At 38.1% G+C, this 25,468-nt stretch overlaps 2 protein-coding genes across 2 annotated transcripts; both read left to right on the top strand.

Moving 5' to 3' along the window:
• Positions 1-597: 597 nt before the first annotated feature.
• On the top strand, positions 598-12,775 carry LOC121386864 (neuronal acetylcholine receptor subunit alpha-5-like). Its single transcript, XM_041517896.1, has 6 exons — positions 598-804; positions 5,282-5,418; positions 7,766-7,810; positions 8,056-8,165; positions 8,684-9,231; positions 10,441-12,775. Exons 1-6 carry the CDS (start codon positions 747-749, stop codon positions 11,124-11,126), a joined length of 1,584 nt encoding a protein of 527 aa, XP_041373830.1. The 5' UTR covers positions 598-746; the 3' UTR covers positions 11,127-12,775.
• Positions 12,776-16,371: 3,596 nt separating this feature from the next.
• Positions 16,372-23,723, top strand: LOC121378903. Its single transcript, XM_041507284.1, has 3 exons — positions 16,372-16,561; positions 20,599-20,927; positions 22,483-23,723. Exons 1-3 carry the CDS (start codon positions 16,513-16,515, stop codon positions 22,591-22,593), a joined length of 489 nt encoding a protein of 162 aa, XP_041363218.1. The 5' UTR covers positions 16,372-16,512; the 3' UTR covers positions 22,594-23,723.
• The last annotated feature ends 1,745 nt before the right edge of the window (positions 23,724-25,468 follow it).

Here is a 25,468-nt window from a genome sequence, read left to right as displayed (position 1 = left end):
AAATTTAGGGGCCCCCCGCCTTTATATCCGCCAACGTGAGTTGTGTGCCCAGGATAGCGTACTTGAACCATGATTGGGGCGGGATCTAGCCCAGTGTTAAAGCGCTCGCCTGATGCGCGGTCTGTCTAGGATCGATCCCCGTCAGTGGGCCTATTAGGCTATTTCTCGTTCCAGCCAGTGCACCACCACTGGTATATCAAAGGCCGTGGTGTGTGCTATCCTTTCTGTGGGATGGTGCATATAAAAAATCCCTTGCTACTAATGGAAAAATGTAGCGGGTTTCCTCTCTATGACTGTCAAAATAACCATACGTTAGGCATCCAACAGCCGATGATTAATAAATCAATGTGCTTTAGTGGTGTCGTTAAACTAAACAAACTTCTGAAATATGATTGGGTATAAGCACGAAAAATAAATACAAACAAACAACAAACAAAAACAGTTCCATTCCTTTCCTTTCCTTTTCAAAAGCGTGACTTTTTGCTGCAGTTACACGTACATATTTAAACCGCCGCTTGGAATCGGATACCTTCAGCCGCTCGTAAGCACTTCGTAGATAAATCGATATTATTCTGGCTGAAAGCTGGTCTCTCACAGTTCCCAATCAAGCAAAGGCAGACGAGGAATTGCGTACCACATCATGGAAGGTCAGGGCCAGTTCGAAGCAGACGGTAAAATTAATAGCAAAATGGCGGATAGTGAGCATTTGGCAGCAGACACTTGATAGACAACAGGGAGTTCACAGGATGCCAACAACGACTTCAGTTTTCCTGGTTTTGTGCTTTGTATCTGGTTTTACATCAGGTTGGTGGTTCAGTTGATGCTATGCTACATTACTAATCAGTTCAGTTCATTTAACTTCTGTAAGTAGATAATGTCAATAAAATATTATTCATAATGTTATTCAACTGTTGTACTAGTATAATTGTGTGTTTGTAATATCTGCCGCTGTTTTATTATGGTACGTAGGTAACTCATTTAGGGCAGTCCAGGAATTGGGGGTTTTAGGATTTAATTTCATTTATGAATTATTATTTTTACTTCATTATTATTATTTTAAAAATTATTATTATTTTTTAAAATTGGTGTATCCTACTGTAATAAAAGCAAGTTTTCTCAAATAAACCTGGAATATTAGGCAGGGTTTACATATACCCAACATCCCCACTCCCTAAATCCATAATCAGGCCTGTGTCTGATAATGGCTACAACTACTACTTCTACTACTACTACTACTAGTAGTAGTAGTAGTACTACTACGACAACCACTACTACTACTACTCACTGGCGTAGGGGGGGGGGGGGGGCAAGGGGGCATGTGCCCCACACACTTTAAAGATATTTTGCTTTATATTTGCTTTCGAATAGTGTAAAAGTGTAAATATAAAAGTGTGCACCCCCCTCCACTTTTTTGCACCTTCCTACGCCTCTGCAACTACTACTACTAGTACTACTACTACTACTACTACTACTACTACTACTACTACTACTACTACTACTACTACTACTACTAATAATAATAATAATGATAATAAAAATATTAATAAAAGCAGTAGGCTAATACTGCATTAGAAATTATTAACTTCGGATACGTACGTACATTACTATATTTTGTTAAATAACAACTGCACTTAGTAAAATATGTAATAATAGTAGTAATAGTAATCAATTTGAGCGATTCATTTTAATGTGTGTGAAATACGAGTGGCACTGTATTGACCTAATGTAATTTGTCTGGCCGTGATAAGTAGGTCTATGCACTGATTGTGCAATGTGTAACATCTGTTGAATGTACAAGAAAGAGTCGATCTATTTTTAGTCTATAGGCTACATACACATAGTATTAGCTAAATGTAATTTATTACTCTTATCGAAATACCTCTGGTTTGTAGCCAAGAGAATAAATACTAATGTTCCCTACCGAATTACTGAAATATAAAGAGAAAGGAAAACATACCAAACAAAACAATCAAAAAGTTTTTTTTTTTTTTTTTTTTTTTTTTTTTTTTGTTGTTGTTTTTGTTGTTTTTTGGGAGGAGGGTTTTTTTTTTTTTTGTTTTTTTAGATAGAAACATATAAAACCCAACATTGCAAAGGACACACAAACCATCCAATAACATCAATTGTTTTACCAAAATAGAAATCCTCCATTATATTTTGGAAATATGTCAAGAGGTGTATTTTTCGAATAGTAAGGGCGGATCTAGTGATTTAGAGAACTAATTCCCCCATCGTAAAAATGTTCGAGCCTATATAGTAGGTTTGTAGGGAGTGGGTGGGTATTCAGGCCTATAGGAAGTGGGATGGGGTGGGGGGTGGATACATATTTTTGTAGCTATCTTAGCGCTACGATATCGTAAATCCGACGTAGGCTATGATATGCATCGTTGTGACGTCAACGCTGACGACAGTATTACGATATCGTAACACTAAGATAGCTTCGAAAATGTGTAGCCAGGGCCCCCACTCTAGGAGAAAAATGTGTAGCCAGGGCCCCCACTCTAGGAGAAAAATGTGTAGCCAGGGCCCCCACTCTAGGAGAAAAATGTGTAGCCAGGGCCCCCACTCTAGGAGAAAAATGTCCTCTATCAATAAAGATTAAAATATGGCTTGTGCCCCTCCCCCACTAGAGGTTGTGATCATTTAATAGAGATTGTGCCCCCCCCCCCCCCCGACAAATATCGTTTCTACGGGCTTGGAATTAACATTAAACAAAACGTTTGGAATTAGAACATTCGTAATATAATGATGGATTGATTTTATAATATAATGATGGAATGATTTCATAATATAATGATGGATTGTTTTCATAATATAAAGATGGATTGTTTTCATAATATAATGATAGATTGTTTTCATAATATAATGATGGATTGTTTTCATAATATAAAAATAGATTGTTTTTACAATATAAAGATGGATTGTTTTCACAATATAATGATGGATTGTTTTCATAATATAAAGATAGATTGTTTTTACAATATAAAGGTTGATTGTTTTCATAATATAATGATGGATTGTTTTCATAATATAAAGATAGATTGTTTTCATAATATAATGATGGATTGATTTCATAATATAATGATGGATTGTTTTCATAATATAATTGTGACGGAACATGCTCTTAATTTTGTTTTCGCCTGTGGCGATATTAATTATTTTAGAGGGCCGTGTGCAGTTCCAATATGCACTTAAGCCCAGGTGAGCACTTTGTTACGTAATACCTCTGCGCGACTGTTACGTAATACCTCTGCGCGACGGTCGTCGAGCTCTTTCTAATACACACCCAGACCAGGAGGCCATGTGGCCAGTAGTTACGTAATACCTTCGCGAGTGCGGTTTTTACAACCGTGATTTTGGCGACTAGGCGTCAGCAAGTTTGGCCATCTGAGAAAAATATGCCGGCTTGGTCGCTGTGGAAATATCACTTGATAGGGGGAGGACCGCGTTGTACCCCCGGGCAATATTCGGGTTTTTATGATAAATAGCTAGGGTTTTAGAGATATGGGGGAGAAACAAAAGGAAGGCTACAGGGGATCGTTGTCCGTCCGGACTGGTAAATATTTTATTTCTGCTCTGTGTATAACCTTGATGTGATTGATGTGACTTTAAATATTTTAATACTGTATTATACCAATATTAATTAGACGGTGCTGCCGGTAATCTGACGCAGTAAACTGTAGGCTCACTGTTCTAATATATATAAAGCTTAACCAGTCATCCTAGAGGACCTAGGTAAACTGTAGGTTATTGTCTTTATTGTGATAGGTACCAGTATTAATTCTGTATTACAAGGTTACTGAATGAGTAGTTAAGGGTTAATTAAAAATTAACCAGTTAGGAATAGAGTTGTAATTCCTTTATTAATTAAGTTCCCCTGGAAGCGTTTCTCAATTATCACACGTGTGGGTGTTGTGTCACGGTGAAGTGATTACAATATTGTATAAACTAGACACCTAGAGATTAATTAATAAAGTGATCAGTTCTGGGTTGTTAATATTTGTTGTTGTTAATTAATTACTGCGGCAGTACATTTGTCAATTTGTCAGCGTAGTAGTAATACAGATTCCAAAGTGTATTGTGTTTCTGTTGTGTTTTCTAGTGAACTAAACCTGCTATATTACATATACTTTATATAAGATCTTATCTCTGATCATACCTAGACGAGCCACGCGGATATAACTGCCCGTTACAGAGAGATCTAATAGATATACAGTTAGGAGAGATATTTGGATAATCGTGTTTCATTCAGTTACGGGTATTATAGGATCCCTGTGACAATAATGATGGATTGATTTCATAATATAATGATGGATTGATTTCATAATAAAATGATGGATTGATTTCATAATAAAATGATAGATTGTTTTCATAATATAAAGATGGATTGTTTTCATAATATAAAGATGGATTGTTTTTATAATATAAAGATGGATTGTTTTCATAGTATAATGATGGATTGATTTCATAATGATGGATTGATTTCATAATATAATGATGGATTCATTTCATAATATAATGATGGATTGATTTCATAATAAAATGATGGATTGTTTTCATAATATAAAGATGGATTGTTTTCATGATATAACTTTTCACAATATAATGATGGATTGATTTCATAATATAATGATAGATTGATTTCATAATATAATGATGGATTGTTTTCACAATATAATGATGGATTGATTTCATAATATAATGATGGATTGATTTCATAATATAAAGATGGATTGTTTTCATAATATAATGATGGATTGATTTCATAATATAATGATAGATTGTTTTCACAATATAATGATGGATTGATTTCACAACATAATGATAGATTGATTTCATAATATAAAGATGGATTGTTTTCATAGTATAATGATGGATTGATTTCATAATGATGGATTGATTTCATAATATAATGATGGATTCATTTCATAATATAATGATGGATTGATTTCATAATAAAATGATGGATTGTTTTCATAATATAAAGATGGATTGTTTTCATGATATAACTTTTCACAATATAATGATGGATTGATTTCATAATATAATGATAGATTGATTTCATAATATAATGATGGATTGTTTTCACAATATAATGATGGATTGATTTCATAATATAATGATGGATTGATTTCATAATATAAAGATGGATTGTTTTCATAATATAATGATGGATTGATTTCATAATATAATGATAGATTGTTTTCACAATATAATGATGGATTGATTTCACAACATAATGATAGATTGATTTCATAATATAATTATGGATTGTTTGCAGGTTTCAGGGCTGGTACCGAGCAGCGCTTGTACGAATACTTGTTTGACGACTACAACTTCGACTCCAGACCCGTGAACAATGCCAGCAATGTTGTCGTTATAAACTTTGGCCTGGCGTTGAATCAACTGTTGGATTTGGTAGGTTTTACTTTGTCTGGCGTTGAATCAGCTGCTGGATTTGGTAGGTTTTACTTGGCCTGGCGTTGAATCGGCTGCTGGATTTGATAGGTTTTACTTGGCCTGGCGTTGAATCAGCAGCTGGGTTTGGTAGGTTTTACTTTGGCCTGACGACGAATCAACTGTTGGATTTGGTAGGTTTTACTTGGCCTGGCGTTGAATCAGCTGTTGGATTTGGTAGGTTTTACTTGGCCTGGCGTTGAATCAGCTGCTGGATTTGGTAGGTTTTACTTGGCCTGGCGTTGAATCAACTGTTGGATTTGGTAGGTTTTACTTGGTCCGTGTTATACAAGTGCAAAATACTAGTCACGTCCATTAGAACTATTCCACTTAACATTGGTAAGGAAGGGGTTGTGTTTATATGTCTTTGTATGTTTGGGGTTTTTAAATTGGTTTTGTTTTGTTTCTTCTTCATCTTCTGTAAGTATATTTGTTTCGAAGTGTTTTTTTTTTTAATTCTTCTTCTTCTTTTGAATAGATGATACATATCGGGAGGTGGGTGAAGTTGTACCAATACTTAAAATGGAAATACATCTTGAAAAGTCAACCAAAGAACTTTACATGTGGCTGGGTTTTTATATATATTTTTTAATGCATGGTGTATCAGTTAATTCTTTTGTGTGGTGTTTGGTAAGAAAAGGTCGCGGGAAAATTTTAAGTTTATTGATTTTATGTATGCCACAAGACTAGGAACAGGGTGCAACACATTAAAGGGACATTCCTGAGTTTGCTACATTGTAAGATGTTTAAGACTAATAAATTAGTTCAACGATTAAACCTGCACATTAAATATATTTTCTTGTTTAGAATATCAGTGTCTGTATATTCAATATGTTTCTGGTCGTCTTAATATTTGTACGATCAGACCGCTAAGGTCGAGCCCTGTACAGCCATTAATATATTATGCAGAAAAATATATTTGATATGTAATTACAATCGTTAAAATGTCTTTGTTAGTTGATAACATCTTAACAAATGCAGCAAACTCAGGAATATCCCATTAAATTATACCTGTTTGCCGTTTGCTGATCTCGCGGCGGTGTTGGGTTTCATCATAATAATCGTCATCATCATCATCATCATCATCACCACAACCACCACTACCACCACCATAATCATCATCATCATCACAACCACCACTACCACCATCATAATCATCATCATCATCATCACAACCACCACTACCACCATCATAATCATCATCATCATCATCACAACCACCACTACCACCATCATAATCATCATCATCATCACAACCACCACTACCACCATCATAATCATCATCATCATCACAACCACCACTACCACCATCATAATCATCATCATCATCACAACCACCACTACCACCATCATAATCATCATCATCATCACAACCACCACTACCACCATCATAATCATCATCATCATCACAACCACCACTACCACCATCATAATCATCATCATCATCACAACCACCACTACCACCATCATAATCATCATCACCACAACCACCACTACCACCATCATAATCATCATCATCACCACAACCACCACTACCACCATCATAATCATCATCATCATCACAACCACCACTACCACCATCATAATCATCATCATCATCACAACCACCACTACCACCATCATAATCATCATCACCACAACCACCACTACCACCATCATAATCATCATCATCATCATCACAACCACCACTACCACCATCATAATCATCATCATCATCACAACCACCACTACCACCATCATAATCATCATCACCACAACCACCATCATTATCATCATCATCATCACAACCACCACTACCACCATCATTATCATCATCACCACAACCACCATCATTATCATCATCATCATCACAACCACCACTACCACCATCATAATCATCATCACCACAACCACCACCATCATTATCATCATCATCATCACAACCACCACTACCACCATCATAATCATCATCACCACAACCACCATCATCATCATCATCATCACCACGACCACCATCATCATCATCATCATCACCACAACCACCACTACCACCATCATTATCATCATCATCATCACAACCACCACTACCACCATCATCATAATCATCATCATCATCACCACAACCACCACTACCACCATCATTATCATCATCATCATAATCATCATCACCACTACCACCATCATCATAATCATCATCTTCATCAACATAACCATCATCATCAGCATCACCACTACCACCATCATTATCATCATCATCATCTTCATCAACATAACATCATCATCAGCATCACCACCACCACCATCATGATTTTTGCTATTATTATTTCAGGATGAAAAGAATCAAGTTTTGACAACTGCTGTTTGGGTGTACGAGGTATAGTTGATTTGCAGTCCTATTGGGGATGGGCAAATAATTATAATGTGGGGGACAAACAAGCACGCACCCCCCCCCCCCCACTTTTTGGAAGTGCACTCACACGCCTTGTTTCTTTCTGTTTTTCCCTTTCATCTTTATACCTCAAGATGTAATTCCTGGATTAGTACCTGTTTCTAATTATTATTTATATTGCTTGTTTTGTTTGTCATATTATTTGTCCTGTTTGTTTGTTTGTTTACCAGGAATGGCAGGATGAAAACCTGATTTGGTCCCCGGATGAATACGACGATCTGGACACACTCATGGTGCCGGCTACTCAAGTCTGGATTCCAGACATCTTCCTCTTTAACAAGTAAGATTTGCAGATTAATATCTATATTCCTAGCAGTGAATTAAAAGTAATCTGAATGTTTGGCATAAAATGTTACAGGAACTACTAAAAAAAACCCAGGATGCCCAGAAACAGATTTGCGATTTAAGTGTTATTTAGAATACGAATTTGTACATAGATGTATTCAACGATATAAAGCTGCAATAGCCGAAAATATTTCATATTACCTGCATAATAACTACGGCTAGCGCAATTAATCATTTGTGCCAAGTAGTCTCAGTGGCGGATCCAGAAAATCCATTTAGGGTAGCCCCCAGTGACATGAGGTGGAATGCCAAGGAAACTTTGGGGGAGGTTTGGAGGGGGATCATAAAAAAAATTTTTTTTAATTAATATATAATAAAATTATAACTATCGCAAAATTTAGTGTGTGTGTATGTGATCCTACAATTCAAGCACCTCAAATGAGCTATCTAAAGGTTAGTTAGATTCCGCCATTTATTATATTCGATTTTTTTTGTTTTAAATGACCATTCCAGGGCTGGCACCAATGATGACGGTTTCGTCAACGTCACGGGGAGCAAGATCGTCATCACCAACAACGGGACGGTCAAATGGATGATCCCGATCATGATGAAGAGTTCGTGCGCCGTCGACGTGACGTTCTTCCCGTACGACCAGCAGAAGTGCTACCTTCGGTTCGGCTCCTGGATCTACGACATCACCCAGCTGGACATGGCGTTGAAACCGGAGGAGCCCGACTTGAGTCATTACCTGCAGAACAGCGAGTACGACCTCAAGCTGACTCGCCTGTCCAAGACGATCGCCAACAGCAGCTGTTGTCCCGGCAACGGCAAACACGCGATGATAGACTTCCACATCCACGTGAAGAGGAAGTCTATATATTATGACTACATCGTCATTGCGCCCACCATCATGCTCTGCATCTTGACCCTGGTGACGTTTCTGCTTCCGTGTCACAAGGGGGAGAAGATCTCCATCGGTTTGACCGTGTTTCTCACCCTCTATGTCCTGCAGCTGCTGATAGCGGAGAACGTCCCAGATACAAACGCTACTCCTATTCTAGGTAAATATTTGTTATTAAAGACCCCTATTCTTGTAAATAAATCAACAGGGCCCATAGTGCCCATTGCCAATTAGCCAGTTGCTAATATTGTCATAACAACTGTACTTATTCTAATGAGTTCCGTCCGATGCTAGTTTCGATTTAGTAAACTATTCTGAGATTGGCCGTTCTCTTTGTGGCGGTGCAAGAGAGATGAAATCTCCAGTAAAGGACCTCCTCGGGAATGACTGTCCTATAGACGAGGCGCTAGATAGAGATTCATGGAATCAACCACTATTTTGCCAAATGCCCATTCGATTTTGCATTGTGCAACGATACTGCCCTGGGGCCTAATTCAATAAACTCTCGCAACTTTGCGATCTCGCAGTGCAATGCTAAAATACTTGCAAAGAGGATGCTTTGTTGTCTAGCAGAGCCTAAGAGACTTGGTCACGTATTACGGTTTTGTTGTTCAGATTTATCAAAAGTGGCTATAACTTTTAATACTTGGCTCTAATTCTTTTTTTTTAATTAGATACTTTTTAATAATATACAAGGGCATATTCTATATATCTGAAAATAATGGCTACAACAAAATTGTATCATGTGTGAGCCCTGAATCAAATCTTTTAAAACAGCATGTCCTTTTGTTCTTACATCATAAATAAGTAATAAGACGATTGTCAAAATGATACCCATATACGGCCTAAGTGTTAAGACCACTGTCAAAATGATACCCATATACGGCCTAAGTGTTAAGACCACTGTCAAAATGATTCCCATATTCGGCCTAAGTGTTAAGACCACTGTCAAAATGATATCCAGTTTGGTAAGACCTTTGTCAAAACTACCAACAGCATTGGACCTGGTGTGTTTCAAAGGCAGCACCATAACATCGTAACTTGCAGGAATGAATCAGTGGGAAGGAATACGGATAGGGAGGGATGGACATGTGGGAGGGAGGCGACTAAGTAGATGTCACTGGCGTAGGAAGCGGGGGGGACATGTGCCCCCCCCCCCCCCACTTTTCAGATATTTCGCTTTATATTTGCTTTATAATAGTGTAAAAGTCTGTAATTATATAAAATTGTACACCCACCCCACCCCCTTTGGCACCTTCCTACGCCACTGGATGTTGAATGGGAGTATGGTGCCTTACATTTGTCTTATTACCATGCCGAAAATTTAAATATATTTCATTATTATGTTTTTGTTTCTTGTATATTTCAGGAGTTTTTCTTTTCATGGTTATGACCTTTAACAGTGTGTCCTTGATCATGTCCACGTTTGTGATGAACATCAAGAAGAGAGGCGACGAGAAACAGTGCCCGGATGTTCCGCACTGGATGCTCTGGCTTTGCCACGTGGTCATTGGCAGGATCGTCATGACGAAATACGCGTGGGAAGAATCCACCAGTTACTACGTGGAAGACTTGCCGGTTGACCAGGTACCCCGTTCATCTAAACACCAGGGGGCGCAGAGCAACCCTACTCGCACCACTCCCGCTTCAAACGGTAACGACAAAGACAGAGACACCGATGATGCTTCGTGCACAACAGAGTTACTCCCCTTCCGTGGAAATGAAGCCTGCTCCAGCCAGAATCCGTATCATGACCGTTTAGACTTTCCTGGAGAAAAGAACAAAGCGACCAACAGCAGCGCTGCTCCACGAAGTCAGAACCAGGTAGTACAGAGGTCTCTGTCGAGAACCAGGAATGCTGTTGACAGAAACCCCGAATCCAGATACAGCGTTTCGAGCATGTGTTTCCACTCACTACAGATGAAGCGACAGTGGTTCTACATTGCTGAAGTGGTCGACAAGTTCTCCTTCCTGATCTATCTCATTTCCATGACGATATCGGTGACGATGATCCTCATAGTGATACCTATCTATGGTCAGGAGAAAATGGACTAACTTGGCGAACAGTTAAGACAATATAATACTAGTCTTAGATATACTTTAGATCCAGGTAGGGTCTCCAGGAGTCCAAAATATTGGACTCGGGTACTCGAATGTCAAACTCGACCCGGACCCGAGTACCCGACACTTACACTAGATGATGATGAGACTAAGGAATAAAGTAAAATAGCATTATGCATCTTAATTCTAACGCTGAACATGGATGCCAAAGGATGCCATTGTATTGCATTTAGAAGTGTTGTGACGGACGGACGGCCAGTTTAAAAAGAGAAACTAGCGTATGATTATAGAATTATTATATCGATGATTGTCTACTGCTGAAATTAGGGTCCTACATTGTCGATTGTATTATAGTTGCTCATTATATTTCATCTTGTACTTGTATTGAGTCCTGTGAACACTCTAGTCTTGCTAAACTCGACCCGTGTCCGAGTACTCGAGTACTCGTGGAGTCCCTGGATCCAGGGACAGACTGGTATACGTACTGTTCTTGGCATTGGTGTAGCCAGGATTTTACACTGGGGAGCCATCCACATGGGAGGGGCCAACCACACTGTCTATGAATCGTGCTATAGAGCGACAGGTAGAAATAAAAAGGTGGTAGGATAAGAGAGATGTGATTGTGTGACCATGGCTCTCGTCCCAACTCCCGGCTATGCCAGTGGTACTGGGCTTGTGGTTGAATCTAGATCAGTATGGCCGCGGTCTTCATTAATTGATTGTTCAATCTGCCCCGATTAGTAAAAAAGGGAGGATGTATTGTCTTGGGAAGTGGCAATTAATACTACAGGCGATGCATCTTGGCAGCGATTCATGGAAGCAATCGCAGCATTGCCAAAATGTCCCTTTGACTGCCTTGTGCAGAGATGACATTTGAAGGTGTTAAATGTTTTGTCGTTGAAATTAGAAACATCCACTCTTGACAACAGAACTGTTCAAGAGGTCGTTAAAACGAATATTTTGGTTCGCATGTACAGACAGGTAATGGTTTGTAACTGTCTGTTGATTCCGCAACAATACCAACATGAACCACAAAGGAAGATTCAGTTATGTACATTTGTCTGAATTTCTGCAATTAGTCGATGTAAAACATTTAATTAGGCCTAGTATTCCTGGACTAACAGTGCCTAACTGGACTAAATATGTGGATCATGGCATAAGCTTTATAGCGTAGAAGAGGTAAAAAGGTGTAATAAATTATATCTTGGGAAAATAGGTATTACATGCGCAATTTCAAATTATATTATGTCGCAGGATTACAAACGATACGTTTGCAGTATATTTATCTATGACAAAAATAATGTATTCATTCTTAAAAGAGACTCATTCTTAAAACTGAAGCCATTCGTAAGTACTCTATAGAAATGAGTCATCTGGATTTTCAGGCATTTACTTTGAATTGAAAGAATTCTGAAGTACCTTCTTGATTTTAGGACATTTGTTTTTATTTATTTTTGTTATTGACACTACATAACATGTTTATGACGTATTCTTTTATATTTTAAAATGCCAAAGCCTTATGTTATATTATTTTATGTCTTGAAATCCCAAAGCCTTAATAAAACAGATTTACTTTGCCTGTAAGTATCAGTCATTTCATTATCATGTACAGTGTATTAGAAAAATAAATTCTACAAATAAAAGTCTTTGAATTTTTCAAAATCGGTCATACAAAGTGCAGCATCTTATTTGTATATTGAACACTGTATCATTCCCAGGATATATATTTTAATTAATTAATTTAAAAAACATGTATTGCACCATCCCACAGACAAGATAGTACATACCACGGCCTTTGTCACAAACAAAATTGCTAAGCGTTCACGTGATATTAATAAATGGTGAGTATTTTATTAATTATAGGCCTATAAAAAGGCTGATGAATTGTAATGATCTGTTTGTATAGGACATAAGATGGAAAGATTGCTATACCAAAGAAAAGTCGGCCAAATAAAGTATGTGCATTTTTGGTTGCACCAAACGCAGGAAACTAATGTATAGAGATCGGTAATCAACATGATGGATTTACATTACGAATATTGTTTTATCGATTGAATGGAAAAGAATCGTTTTGAGATAATTTATGGTTAGCTTTGAAAAAAACCCGAACTCCCCCCCCCCCCCCCCCCCCCCCAAAAAAAAAAAACCCCTCACCATAAAAAACCCAAGCAACAACATACACACAAACACCACACACACTTCATAATATGCTCCGAAATATGAGCAATACTAATTAGAAACTCTAAAGACGTTAAAGGTATAGATATAGATGGGGAAAGGTATATTATATCTCAATATGCAGATGATACAACCTTTATTTTAGATGGATCACATGAATCCCTGGACAGTACATTAAAAATATTAGATATATATGCAGATGTTTCTGGCTTGAAAATAAACTATTCTAAGTCTCAAATTATATGGATAGGAAGTAAAATAAATTCAAAGGTTTTCCATCCAGCAAAGTGGAAGCTACAATGGGGAGAAGAACACTTCACTTTATTAGGTGTAAAATTTTCGCTTAACTTGGACGAAATAATTTTGCAAAATATTGAACCAAATATACTTGAAATAAAAAAAACACGATAAAACAGTGGTTAACGAGAAAACTTACAGTTATGGGCAGAATTGTTGTAAAAACTCATTATTTCCAAAATAACACATTTATTAATTTCATTACCAAATCCATCACTAAAATTGTTAAAAGAAATAAACAAAATCATTTTAAATTTTATATGGCAAAATAAACCAGATAAAATCAAAAGTGAAGTTTTAATGCAAGATTAGGCCTACCATTTTGGGGGTATTAAAATGTTAGACGTTGTAAATTTTACAACAGCACTGAAACTGACTTGGATAAGAAGATTATTTCTATAACGATCCAATTGGACAACTCTCTTTCAATCTGTAACAGGCTTAACAACTAAAGAATTAATAATATATGGGGATAATTTTATTCAAATTAAGAAAAGGAACATACATAATTTGTTTTGGAAAGATGTATTAAATAGCTGGCTAATACTTCAACAAAAACGCGGCTTTAAAAATTATGACTTGTTAAGTTCTAATATTTGGTATAATAATAACATATTAATAGACGGCTTTTGTCCGAATTTGATGATTTGTTAACACAAGTGAAAATATTATTTAATTTTCAGTTTCGCACTCAAACTCAGTCTGTCCCGGGACAAGCCCCTGGCTATCATGCTCAAAACTCTAGTGGTATAATATATGAGCATGTAAAAATTACTCGCACTCGCACATCCCCTGGCTATCCAGAGACAGGCCCCGGGACGGACATGCTCAAAACTCTAGTGGTATAATATATGAGCATGTAAAAATTATTCGCACTCGCACTCAAACTCACGGTCTGTCAAAACCGGTATAATACAAGCATGTAAAAATTATTCCACTCGCACTCAAACTCAGTCTGTCCCGGGAACAGAGACAGGCCAGAGACAGGCCCCGGGACGGACATGCTCAAAACTCTAGTGGTATAATATATGAGCATGTAAAAATTATTCGCACTCGCACTCAAACTCAATCTGTCCCGGGACAAGCCCCTGGCTATCCAGAGACAGGCCCCGGGACGGACATGCTCAAAACTCTAGTGGTATAATATATGAGCATGTAAAAATTACTCGCACTCGCACTCAAACTCAGTCTGACCCGGGACAAGCCCCTGGCTATCCAGAGACAGGCCCCGGGACGGACATGCTCAGAACTCTAGTGGTATAATATATGAGCATGTAAAAATTATTCTCACTCGCACTCAAACTCAGTCTGTCCCGGGACAAGCCCCTGGCTATCCAGAGAGCCCCTGGCTATCCAGAGACAGGCCCCGGGACGGACATGCTCAAAACTCTAGTGGTATAATATATGAGCATGTAAAAATTACTCGCACTCGCACTCAAACTCAGTCTGTCCCCGGGACGCCCCGGGAATGCTCAAAACTCTAGTGGTATAATATATGAGCATGTAAAAATTAGCACTCGCACTCAAACTCAGTCTGTCCCGGGACAAGCCCCTGGCTATCCAGAGACACTCTGGGAGTGGTATGGCTATCCAGAGACAGGCCCCGGGATATATGAGCATGTAAAAATTACTCGCACTCGCACTCAAACTCAGTCTGTCCCGGGAAAAGCCCCTGGCTATCCAGAGACAGGCCCCGGGACGGACATGTTCAAAACTCTAGTGGTATAATATATGAGCATGTAAAAATTACTCGCACTCGCACTCAAACTCAGTCTGTCCCGGGACAAGCCCCTGGCTATCCAAAGACAGGCCCCGGGACGGACATGCTCAAAACTCTAGTGGTATAATATATGAGCATGTAAAAATTACTCGCACTCGCACTCAAACTCAGTCTGTCCCGGGACAAGCCCCTGGCTATCCAGAGACAGGCCCCGGGACGGACATGCTCAAAACTCTAGTGGTATAATATATGAGCATGTAAAAATTACTCGCACTCGCACTCAAACTCAGTCTGTCCCGGGACAAGCCCCTGGCTATCCAGAGACAGGCCCCGGGACGGACATGCTCAAAACTCTAGTGGTATAATATATGAGCATGTAAAAATTACTCGCACTCGCACTCAAACTCAGTCTGTCCCGGGACAAGCCCCTGGCTATCCAGAGACAGGCCCCGGGACGGACATGCTCAGAACTCTAGTGGTATAATATATGAGCATGTAAAAATTACTCGCACTCGCACTCAAACTCAGTTGAGGGCAGTTATCGGACAATGTATTATTGCTCACGCATACATGTGTGATTTTTGACATAACTGTTCAAGCATACATCTCGTGGACACATCCTCTGTTTGCGAAAGAATTTTGTCATTGACAGCATATCATATTATTATTATTATCAAAGGTGAATCCCCAAAAAATTCAGGAGCGTACATCATGGTCCCAGGTCTGCACCTGTGTGGGGGGTGGGGGGTGGGGGGTGGGTCAAATATGAACCTAGCGGACCCTTTTGTTTACATTTCCCCTGTACACCTAAATAAACAGCCTAATATTGCACTGTAAACATTCTTAACCTCAGCCTATGTCCATGTTTATTATAAGCTAGGTACCGGGCTACAACGGACCACAGCTTAGTGCCTTAGTACCACGAGAATATTCATGAGTTTACGGGTGATTCCGAAACTTAACGGATGAATCCGAAACTCAACGAATACGAATCTGAAGGATCTTTGTTCAGTGATCTCCCTTTTACTTCCGTTTCGAATGACGCTAGACACTGAAAATGTTATCTGATTTTGTTAATACCATAAAAGACATTAATTAGACATATTTCAGGTACAATAATGCAGGTGGACTAGTAAACGTAAAAGTTATATTTTTGACATCACGTATTATTTTATTTTTTTCACGATGAGTGAAGAAAAAAGTAACAATGACGTTGCTACGGAACAGCCACAGGGTAAGCGAAAAGGTTACACACCTTAATTTTCTGTATTATTTTATTGTTATTTAAACAGTGTAACGATTTTGGTTTTAAAATTTTAAGTGTCATAAGGTCTCCCTGTTTGTAAATCTTTTGAGCCCGCCACCAACCCAGCGAGCCCTGCCGTGCGTCTCCAATACAACAGAAGATACACTAAATATTTTGCATGAAACCATGAAAAAGATCGCTGTTCAAGACTGTGGTTTCCCAGGATTTTGAGATATATGTTACTGTGTCATTTCTAAGAATCAATGTAATTAGTACAAATAATTTTTGCAGACACGTGTGCCAGTCAAGCTAGAGAGTCCTATGTGATTTTTGCGAGTCTTCGGCTCCCAGACTCTCCTCAAAATCGCACACTGATAAAGGGTCACCCGAAATATGCCAAAAACCCGGTTTTTGGCATATTTACAATCAAAAAACCTTTTTGCAATCAAAAAACCTCACAAAAACCATAATTATGCCAAAATCGTATCCAATAAGGGTTTTTTATATACTTTATTGACAGTTTATCAATATTATATGATTTACAATTTATATGAAGCACAAATATTGTTGTCAGTCCTAAACATATGCATACGTCCGTTTCCGCCTTGTTTGTAAAATGCGGTACAGGACTGATTTTAGGGTCCGACTATTTACTCCCAAGATACCCCAAAATACACCAAGACACCACACGTTTTTGTATTGGTGTACTCCCTGGGTGTATTGATATGCTGTTTATATTAGTTTTATTAGTAAACGTTAACAGAATATAAATATAAACCGTTATACAAATGAATACCTTTGGAATGACCGTTGGCCTATTATATTACAAAGTTCATTTGGCCATTTGAAGAAATAATTACATTTGTAATTACAAAGGCAAAACTTGTGATGTGTGAAATAAATTATTGGCTAGTTATTATTTCACATCTACATTAACAATAATAATGGAAAAAAAAGGTGCTGTATTGGCCATCTTTTTTTCCTCTTGAATATAATAGTATTCAACAAATAAAAAAGCTGTTACACCCCTGCACCGCGGTGAGGTTCAGCACTTGCAGGGGAAGGGCTTCTTTAGGAAATTTCGTAATATATGCTTACATTTATTAATAAAATCCAAATAACATTGTACATAACTGTATGTCTGTATACAAATCGTCCAATAACTCTTTGTTAGTTAACATATAAATAATGTTTACTCATAAATAATTGGACCCAGTATAAATGAATGTATTTAAGTATAAATGTTTCTCTATGCTAAGACGATAATGAAACATCATTTGCTACACATTGTACATGACGATTTTATTACTAGCCTAATATGTTAAAAAACATGTGTGTAACGTTGACTATTGAACAGTCGAATTGATTAATTAATTAATTAATTGCCAGTGCAGACACTGAGGAATTTATTGTCGGCTTAATTGAATCAATGGATGGACTTTATTAATGATATCACTGACACATTCCTATAACATACATGATAGAGCTATTTTCCTAACATTTTTTCATTTATTAGTTCCAGACTTACTGACACATATAACAGGCATTTAATTTTAATTATAAATGCATACATTTATTACTCTGGTATAAATAAATATAGTTAACTATAAAACATTATTTAAATTTAAAGATAATCATAATAGAGGTATTGAGACATACAGATATGTTTAATGTATAATGTAATGTAATTAGGCACGATGTCACACGTCCAAAAGATACTTTTAAAATTTCCAATTTATTGCTGACATATATAATATTATTGGCCGTTGTCGTGTCGATGGGTATAAGAATAAACATCTAAAGAAGCCCTCTGTCCTATAAAATAGGACAAAACATAAACCGCCACCATTAACAAACAAACAAACACATGAAAAAGAAATTACATAAATAACTATATACATTTAATTTGTCAACCAGACCTACTACAGTGAATATCCAAGTACACACAAGCAGCAATTGGGGAATTGGGTAGAGGTCAGGTCAGGTCATAGGGTTTAACGTGCACATTCAGAGCAAGCTGTTGCAGCGCACGCCTGTCGTGGGTGCAGGTGCTTGCGGAGCAAGCTCTTTCGTCCAAGACAGAAAGTTGGGGGGGGGGGGGACCGCCTGCACTGGCAGGTGCAAAGGGGGGGGGGGGGGGGGGACTGCCTGCACTGGCAGGTGCAAGGGAGCACCAGCAGTCCGACCGGGATCGGTAACAGGCGGGGGTGGGTGGTGGTGCTATGGAATTTTGAATGGAGCAGTTAATATGCCAAAGAGAAAAAGTGCGCAGTTTTGATTTGAAGGAATTTTGAATGGTCAGTCTAAACTGTAAAGGGTAGTAGAGCTAGTATAAGTTTTGACTTTAATATATCGAGAGTAGCTCGTTAATTAGACCTATGGGCTGTCGGTATTATGGTGTCGAGTCACGGCTCGGGTCTAACATTCACAAGATACATATATTCATACAAAAATCAATGTTAGTTTTAGGATATTTTTTGATTGCAAAAAGGTTTTTTTATTGTAAATATGCCAAAAACCAGGTTTTTGGCATATTTCGGGTGACCGCTGATAAACATATGTAAACATTTTTAATTCAATATTAGTTTATCAATATTGCTAATTCTGCAAAAGTGTATGTGGATAAAAATAATTATCCATTGAAATTTTTACTTGAATTTTAATTATGGTTGGGGTGGGGAGAGGTGGTGGTACTAACTCATGTGTCCTCATGCCCTGTCCAGTTTATATCTAAGTCAAGGCTAGAGAGTATTCGTTGTTACAGTGTGTGGTCCTTCACCATATGTCTGACGCCATATAACCATAAATAAAATGTGTTGAGTGCGTCATTAAATGAAACATTTCTTTCATTGTTACAGGTTATTAATTTTTGAAAATTATTTGTTTGTCAAGTACTGTAGTGTATCTTAAATACACACATTTTCCTAAATCTGACGCAACATGCAGACATTTAGATTGATTCTTTTCCAGTTTACTCATACATTTATTTACATTAAACTAACATGTAAATGACAGCCAGTTGTACAGATGCTGTAAGAAGTAATCCGTCGCCTCTATCCACAACCGACTCATTCTATGTTTCAGATAAGGGTGTTAGGTTTTTATAAATTTGTTCTGGTCAGAACTCCAAATTAATAAAATTAAACGTCTATGGCATCAGATTTAAGAAACTATGGTTGTATTTTAAACATTAATTATTGTATACATATATATATAACAAAAATGACTGTTTATAACATTAAGAGCACTCAAGCCCTGTTCTCACAGAAATAAACGAAATATAGAGCTAGACTGAACACGGTGAACATTAATATTGTTAAATTGTTGCAGAGACATTACAGGGCTCGAAATCAACAACAGCAGTTTAAAAAAGAAAAGAAAAGTGGTGACAAATTCCTACGTTCAGACTCTGCATTATCACATGCATTTTGGTTTCTTTCTTGTTACGCTAGTGCACCACGACTGGTATATCAAAGGCCGTGGTATGTACTACCCTGTCTGTGGGATGGTGCATATAAAAGATCCCGTGTTGCTAATTGAAAAGAGTAGCCCATGAAGTGCCGACAGCGGGTTTCCTCTCAATATCTGTGTGGTCCTTAACCATATGTCTGACGCCATATAACAGGGGGCGGGACGTAGCCCAGTGGTAAAGCATTCGCTTGATACACGGTTGGTCTAGGATCAGTCCCTGTCGGTGGACCCATTGTGCTATTTCTCATTCCAGCCAGTGCTCCACAACTGGTATAACAAAGACTGTGGTATGTACGATCCTGTTTGTGGGATGGCACATATAAAAGATCCCTTGCTGCTAATCGAAAAGAGTAGCACATGAAGTGGCGACAGTAGGTTTCCTCTCTCAATATTTGTGTGGTCCTTAACCATATGTCTGACGCCATATAACCGTCAGTAAAATGTGTTGAGTGCGTCGTTAAATAAAACATTTCCTTCTTCTTCCATATAACCGTAAAAAATGTGCTGAGTGCGTCGTTAAATAAAACATTTCTTTTTTTTCTTTCTTGTTACAGAAGAAAATGGGTTGAAGTATGATTTCACAGACACTGATGCTCTTATTAAAGAGCTTGAGACGGTGGAACTTACGGAAGAAGACACCGAGGATCTGCTGATTGAGGCATACAGGATGAATATGATGTTGAAGGAGGTGCTCCGGGCACAGGAGGCACAGAAGAAGAAGAAAAAGAAGAGCAACAGCGACTCGGGTCAGCCCGCGCAGTGTCCGAGGAACGCAAACCGCAGTCACCGCCGGTCTCCAGGGTCCACGCTGCCACCCATTCATCGGGCAGAGACTACGTTAGTGGGTAGAAGTCAAACCAAACAGACAGAGTCAGGCAGCAGGGTAAGCAATTGAGCACATTGGCACATGCAAGGGGAGGGTTTGGGGGGATCGAACCACCCTCCTTCCTGTACAGGCACATTTGTTTTCATTACATTTTTCAGGGGAGCAGGTCTTGAACCCCCCACTAAACTTCGCTCGCCAGTCTAGTCTCCATGGTAAAATTCCTGCACACACATGCTTGGAGTTAGGCAGTTGAATTTGATGAGCTTTCAGTCCAAGTTTATTTTGTTTAACAACACCACTAGAGCATATTGATTAATTAATCACCGGCTATTGGTCGTCAAATATTTGTAATTCTAAAGAAAGCTACTACAATTTTTCATCAGCAGCAAGAGATCTTTTATATTCATTTTACCACAGACAGAACATCACATACCACAGCCTTTGATATACCATATATATGATGCATTATGATTAACTAGTATGAGGGGATTGAGGGTTAACTTTCATGACATTTAAATGTACAGAAAGAATTGCACCTGGAACCATTCCATTATCATTCAGCCACTGCATGGAATGAAATGAAAATAATTGCACGATTACTATATTTTGACAGAATGAAACACTTCCCATCTTTGTGCATTTTCTGACAAAGAACCTAAGTAAGAGGTATATCAGAGGCGGATCTAGGGGGGGCCCTGGCCCCCCCCCCCCCTAAATTTTGCGACAGTTATAGTTTTATTATATATTAATTTTCATTTGTTTACGATCCCCTCCAAACCTTCCCCAAAGTTCCATTGGCATTCCACCTCATGTCATTGGGCACCCCCCCCCCCCCCAAATGGATTTTCTGGATCCGCCACTGTATATATTGTTGGTGGGGGAGGGGCAGGTGGATCATTTAACCACAAAACAGCTAAAACATTCTAGTATTTGTAATCATTGCCAATCTTACGTAGGTAGGATCAGGTTCTACGAAACACACAACTTTTTTAGGTTTAAGATGCAGACAGCAATTTTTAAAATTTTTTAAACAGTTCTTCATGCTGTACACATGGATGTAATCTCTTACATTAAAATTCAACAGTCACAATCCATAACGGCACCATGCCAGATGTTGTCTAGTTCACAGACAGTGTATATGACCTAGATTTCAAATAATGCCTAAAGGAATTCAAAGAGTAAGATGTCACTGGGAAAAAACAAAAAGTGATACATCTTAAGGAAATATTTTATTTAAGGACGCACGCAACACATTGTATTATGGTTAAGGACAACACAGATATTGAGTGAGGAAACCCGCTGTCGCCACTTCATGGGCTACTCTTTTCGATTGGCAGCAAGGGATCTTTTATATGCACCATCCCACAGACAGGATAGTACATACCACGGCCTTTGTTACACCAGTTGTGGAGCACTAGCTGGAACAAGAAATAGCTCATTGGGGTTACCAACGGGGATCGATCCTAAAACGAACGCGCATCAAACAAGTGCTTTACCACTGGACTACTTCCAGCCCCCGATACATCTTAAATGCTTATAATAAATATTAAAAACATACTAGAGACTGCAGTTTTAAACAAGTTTGGTATAGTTTTTATTCATACAATTTCAGGCACCAACGCGATCCAACTCGAAATCTAAGATGGCTGCCAGTCCATCGCGAAAAGCCACAAGGAGTGCTGCTGACCGCCCGGTCTGGGATGACCGATTTTCGTTTTCTTAAAGGATAATTTAATAACAGTATTCCACCTTCAAGCCAGCATTACATTTCTACATTACAAGTTGTACATTTAATACTGAATATGGATTTGCTGTAGCCATCTTGCAGATTTTCAACAATAACAAAATACTTATGGGGGGGTGGGGGTGGGGATGGGTGTATTATGGAATGCATTTTTAGTTTGCATTCAAAACACATTTTAAAACATATTACTGGGATATCTAGGGTGGGGGGGGGGGGGGGGGGATATGGGGTTACTCAACAATGATGTAATCCTGTAGGGTGAGATGTATTATGGGATGCATTACAAAACATCGAGGATGGACAGGGATGTTTGTCCAGAGTCAAGTATATAATGTTTTTGAAACTATTTCATTTTTATTCATGGCCATTTTCTTCGATCAACAGATGATTTTTAAATCTATCATTTATTACCAAAGAATACAAACAGGAAACTAATCATGTTGGTCAGATTAAGGAAATCAGATGTGGGTATTGACAAGCATTATATAATTTATTCTTATTAATATGTTTTTTTTTTAATCAATTAATTAATTTATTATTATTATTTTATTTATTTATTTACTAGTATTTTTTTTTTTTAATTTATTATTATTATTTTTTTTATTTTTATTTTTTTATAATTTAATAACTGTTTATTTTTTCTTGACCATTCCCTTGCTTACTTACTAGTATTTTTTTTTTTCTGGGGGGTGGGGGTGGGGATAGTTATAGCATTGCAAACATGTTGTGGATGTTGCTAGATTTTGTGTTCAATCGTTGAATGGCCTCTTTTATAACTGCTTACAGAATTGTTGAATGACCCAGTTCCATACTGGTATAGTATTTTGTGGAAGAAATAAGTTGGTAGGTCTATGCAATGTACTAGTACAAGTGTATATATATATATATATATATATATATATATTTAAACTAATCTGTATAAATTTGACTATCTTTCCGTCATTGCAATTCTTGCCCTTTGACTACACAGTGTAACTGCCAACCAGTACATGGGCGGATCCAGGAAATATTTTTAGGGGGGGACCAAAAAAGAAGGGCACATTGACTCGTCAAAAGGGCACCTTACTACAAGTTTTGATATTTACAATTAATATGAATTCCTACAGTTCTACGTCATAATATACTAGCAATAATGAAGTAACTTGGCGTCACTCGCGTTAGAACCTCAATGGGGCCCCATTGAGACTCAATAACACAGACACATATCTGCAAGCTTGCGCATGTACACGAAAATCTTGATTTCATTTATCTACAATATAATTATTGTTTACTTAAAAAAAAAAAAATTCTACAAACAAAAAGGGCACTTGGACATTTTGAGGGCACTTGAAAAAATGTTGGGGGGGACGCGTCCCCCTGGTCCCCCCCCTTGGATCCGCCCATGCAGTACCACTAGCATAGCTAGCACATTTTCATGAAGTGTTTTATGACGCTGTTCCTTTCATGTTATTTTATTAATTAATTAAGCTACCATGTTTTAAAAAATGTTTTATTTAATACTACAATCTTGGGTAATGACATCATTTAGTGGATTGAACTAGTGATACTAGCCAGAGCCGGTTTAAGGATCCGTGGGGCCTGTAGCACAAATAACTGCAGGGGCTCCCTCCCAGGATATATATTTTGCAACCTCCCCGGAGAGAGGGAAAAATTACCTGGTGAAAATAAATGTACTCGTGCTGCATGTGCTACTAGGAAAAACTGGCTCCGATACTAGCCACATGGCAAAAAACAACAACCCTGATATACTAGTACATACATGTAATTGACAATTTTTGCCCCATGGCTAGCACACCCATTCAGTTACTTGTGTCAGTAAAAAGATGTCGATGCTAACCAACTGATTAGATTTCTGCCGCCTGGTGGCATAACTACCCAAGCAGGTAAAATTGCATTGATGGAAAGGCAGCCTAAAATTCAACCATTGGCCAAAATTGAATCCCAATTGATTTTGCTCAAATTTGTATGTTCTAGCTGGAATATTAAGGGGCGGAGTTAGGAAATATTTGTTGGTGTGGGACTAATGGGCACATGGACCAGCTCGTGAAAAGTAAATCCCAGATGGGGGGGGGCGGGGGGGGAATTAACAGGCAAAATATGGACACTTGAATATTTTTAAGGGGGTGGGGGGAGAGACTTTCCTGCTAAAACCTCTTGAATTTGCCTCCGTCATTATTCTTGGGACAGCTTTCATTTGTATTTCATTCAGTATTATAATTTAATATAGTATTATCTACTTCCAGTTATTATATTAACCCACTGGACAAGGGTATCACAATATTGTGGTTATAATCTACAAGTTTTTACTAGTTGTTGACCTGAATGAATTTTGTTTAGATTAAATGGAAGAGTGAATGAATTAGAAAGTGATTGAATGGATGATGAAGAATAACCCCGAAACCCCGAAACATATCCCATACACAGTTCACATTAAGAGTCGGAGCTCTAGTTTTCAATTGTATGATGTGTTTTGTGCATCACATATTCACTTCTAGTAATTGGGACAGAATTTTAACATGTTTTTTTAGAGGGACAGGTGGCCAGTGTAGATGTATTAGCTAGGTTCCTGATCCATGTGTAAGGATTGACAGCTAAAGCCAGATACACATGTAGGCCATATGGGAACCAAAATGAGACGTAAATGTTCTCAGTTTATACATGTATTTATTTTCATTCTTATACACAATTACGGTTAAAGTGTACTGTCCTGGGCAAGCACCTCAGCTACATGTATTTTGGCTGTCTGTTCAAGACAATGGGATAGTGGTTAGTTTGGTGGTAGTTATTGAGAGAGAAGTCAGTGTAGTGGTCTTACACCTACCCATTGAGTCATTAAACTCACTCTGGGTGGGAG

Source organism: Gigantopelta aegis, chromosome 2 (genome assembly GCF_016097555.1).
Source record: "Gigantopelta aegis isolate Gae_Host chromosome 2, Gae_host_genome, whole genome shotgun sequence".
In the NCBI taxonomy this organism is placed as follows: domain Eukaryota; kingdom Metazoa; phylum Mollusca; class Gastropoda; order Neomphalida; family Peltospiridae; genus Gigantopelta; species Gigantopelta aegis.
Note: the sequence above shows the minus strand (reverse complement) of the source record. Positions and strands in the feature narration are given on the sequence as shown.

Coding starts and splice junctions, on each gene's coding strand:
- LOC121386864 (XM_041517896.1), top strand. CDS start 747: ATGCCAACAACGACTTCAGTTTTCCTGGTTTTGTGCTTTGTATCTGGT. Junction 8,166..8,683: donor GACATCTTCCTCTTTAACAA/GTAAGATTTGCA, acceptor TGACCATTCCAG/GGCTGGCACCAATGATGACG. Junction 9,232..10,440: donor AAACGCTACTCCTATTCTAG/GTAAATATTTGT, acceptor TGTATATTTCAG/GAGTTTTTCTTTTCATGGTT.
- LOC121378903 (XM_041507284.1), top strand. CDS start 16,513: ATGAGTGAAGAAAAAAGTAACAATGACGTTGCTACGGAACAGCCACAG. Junction 16,562..20,598: donor TGCTACGGAACAGCCACAGG/GTAAGCGAAAAG, acceptor TTCTTGTTACAG/AAGAAAATGGGTTGAAGTAT. Junction 20,928..22,482: donor AGACAGAGTCAGGCAGCAGG/GTAAGCAATTGA, acceptor ATACAATTTCAG/GCACCAACGCGATCCAACTC.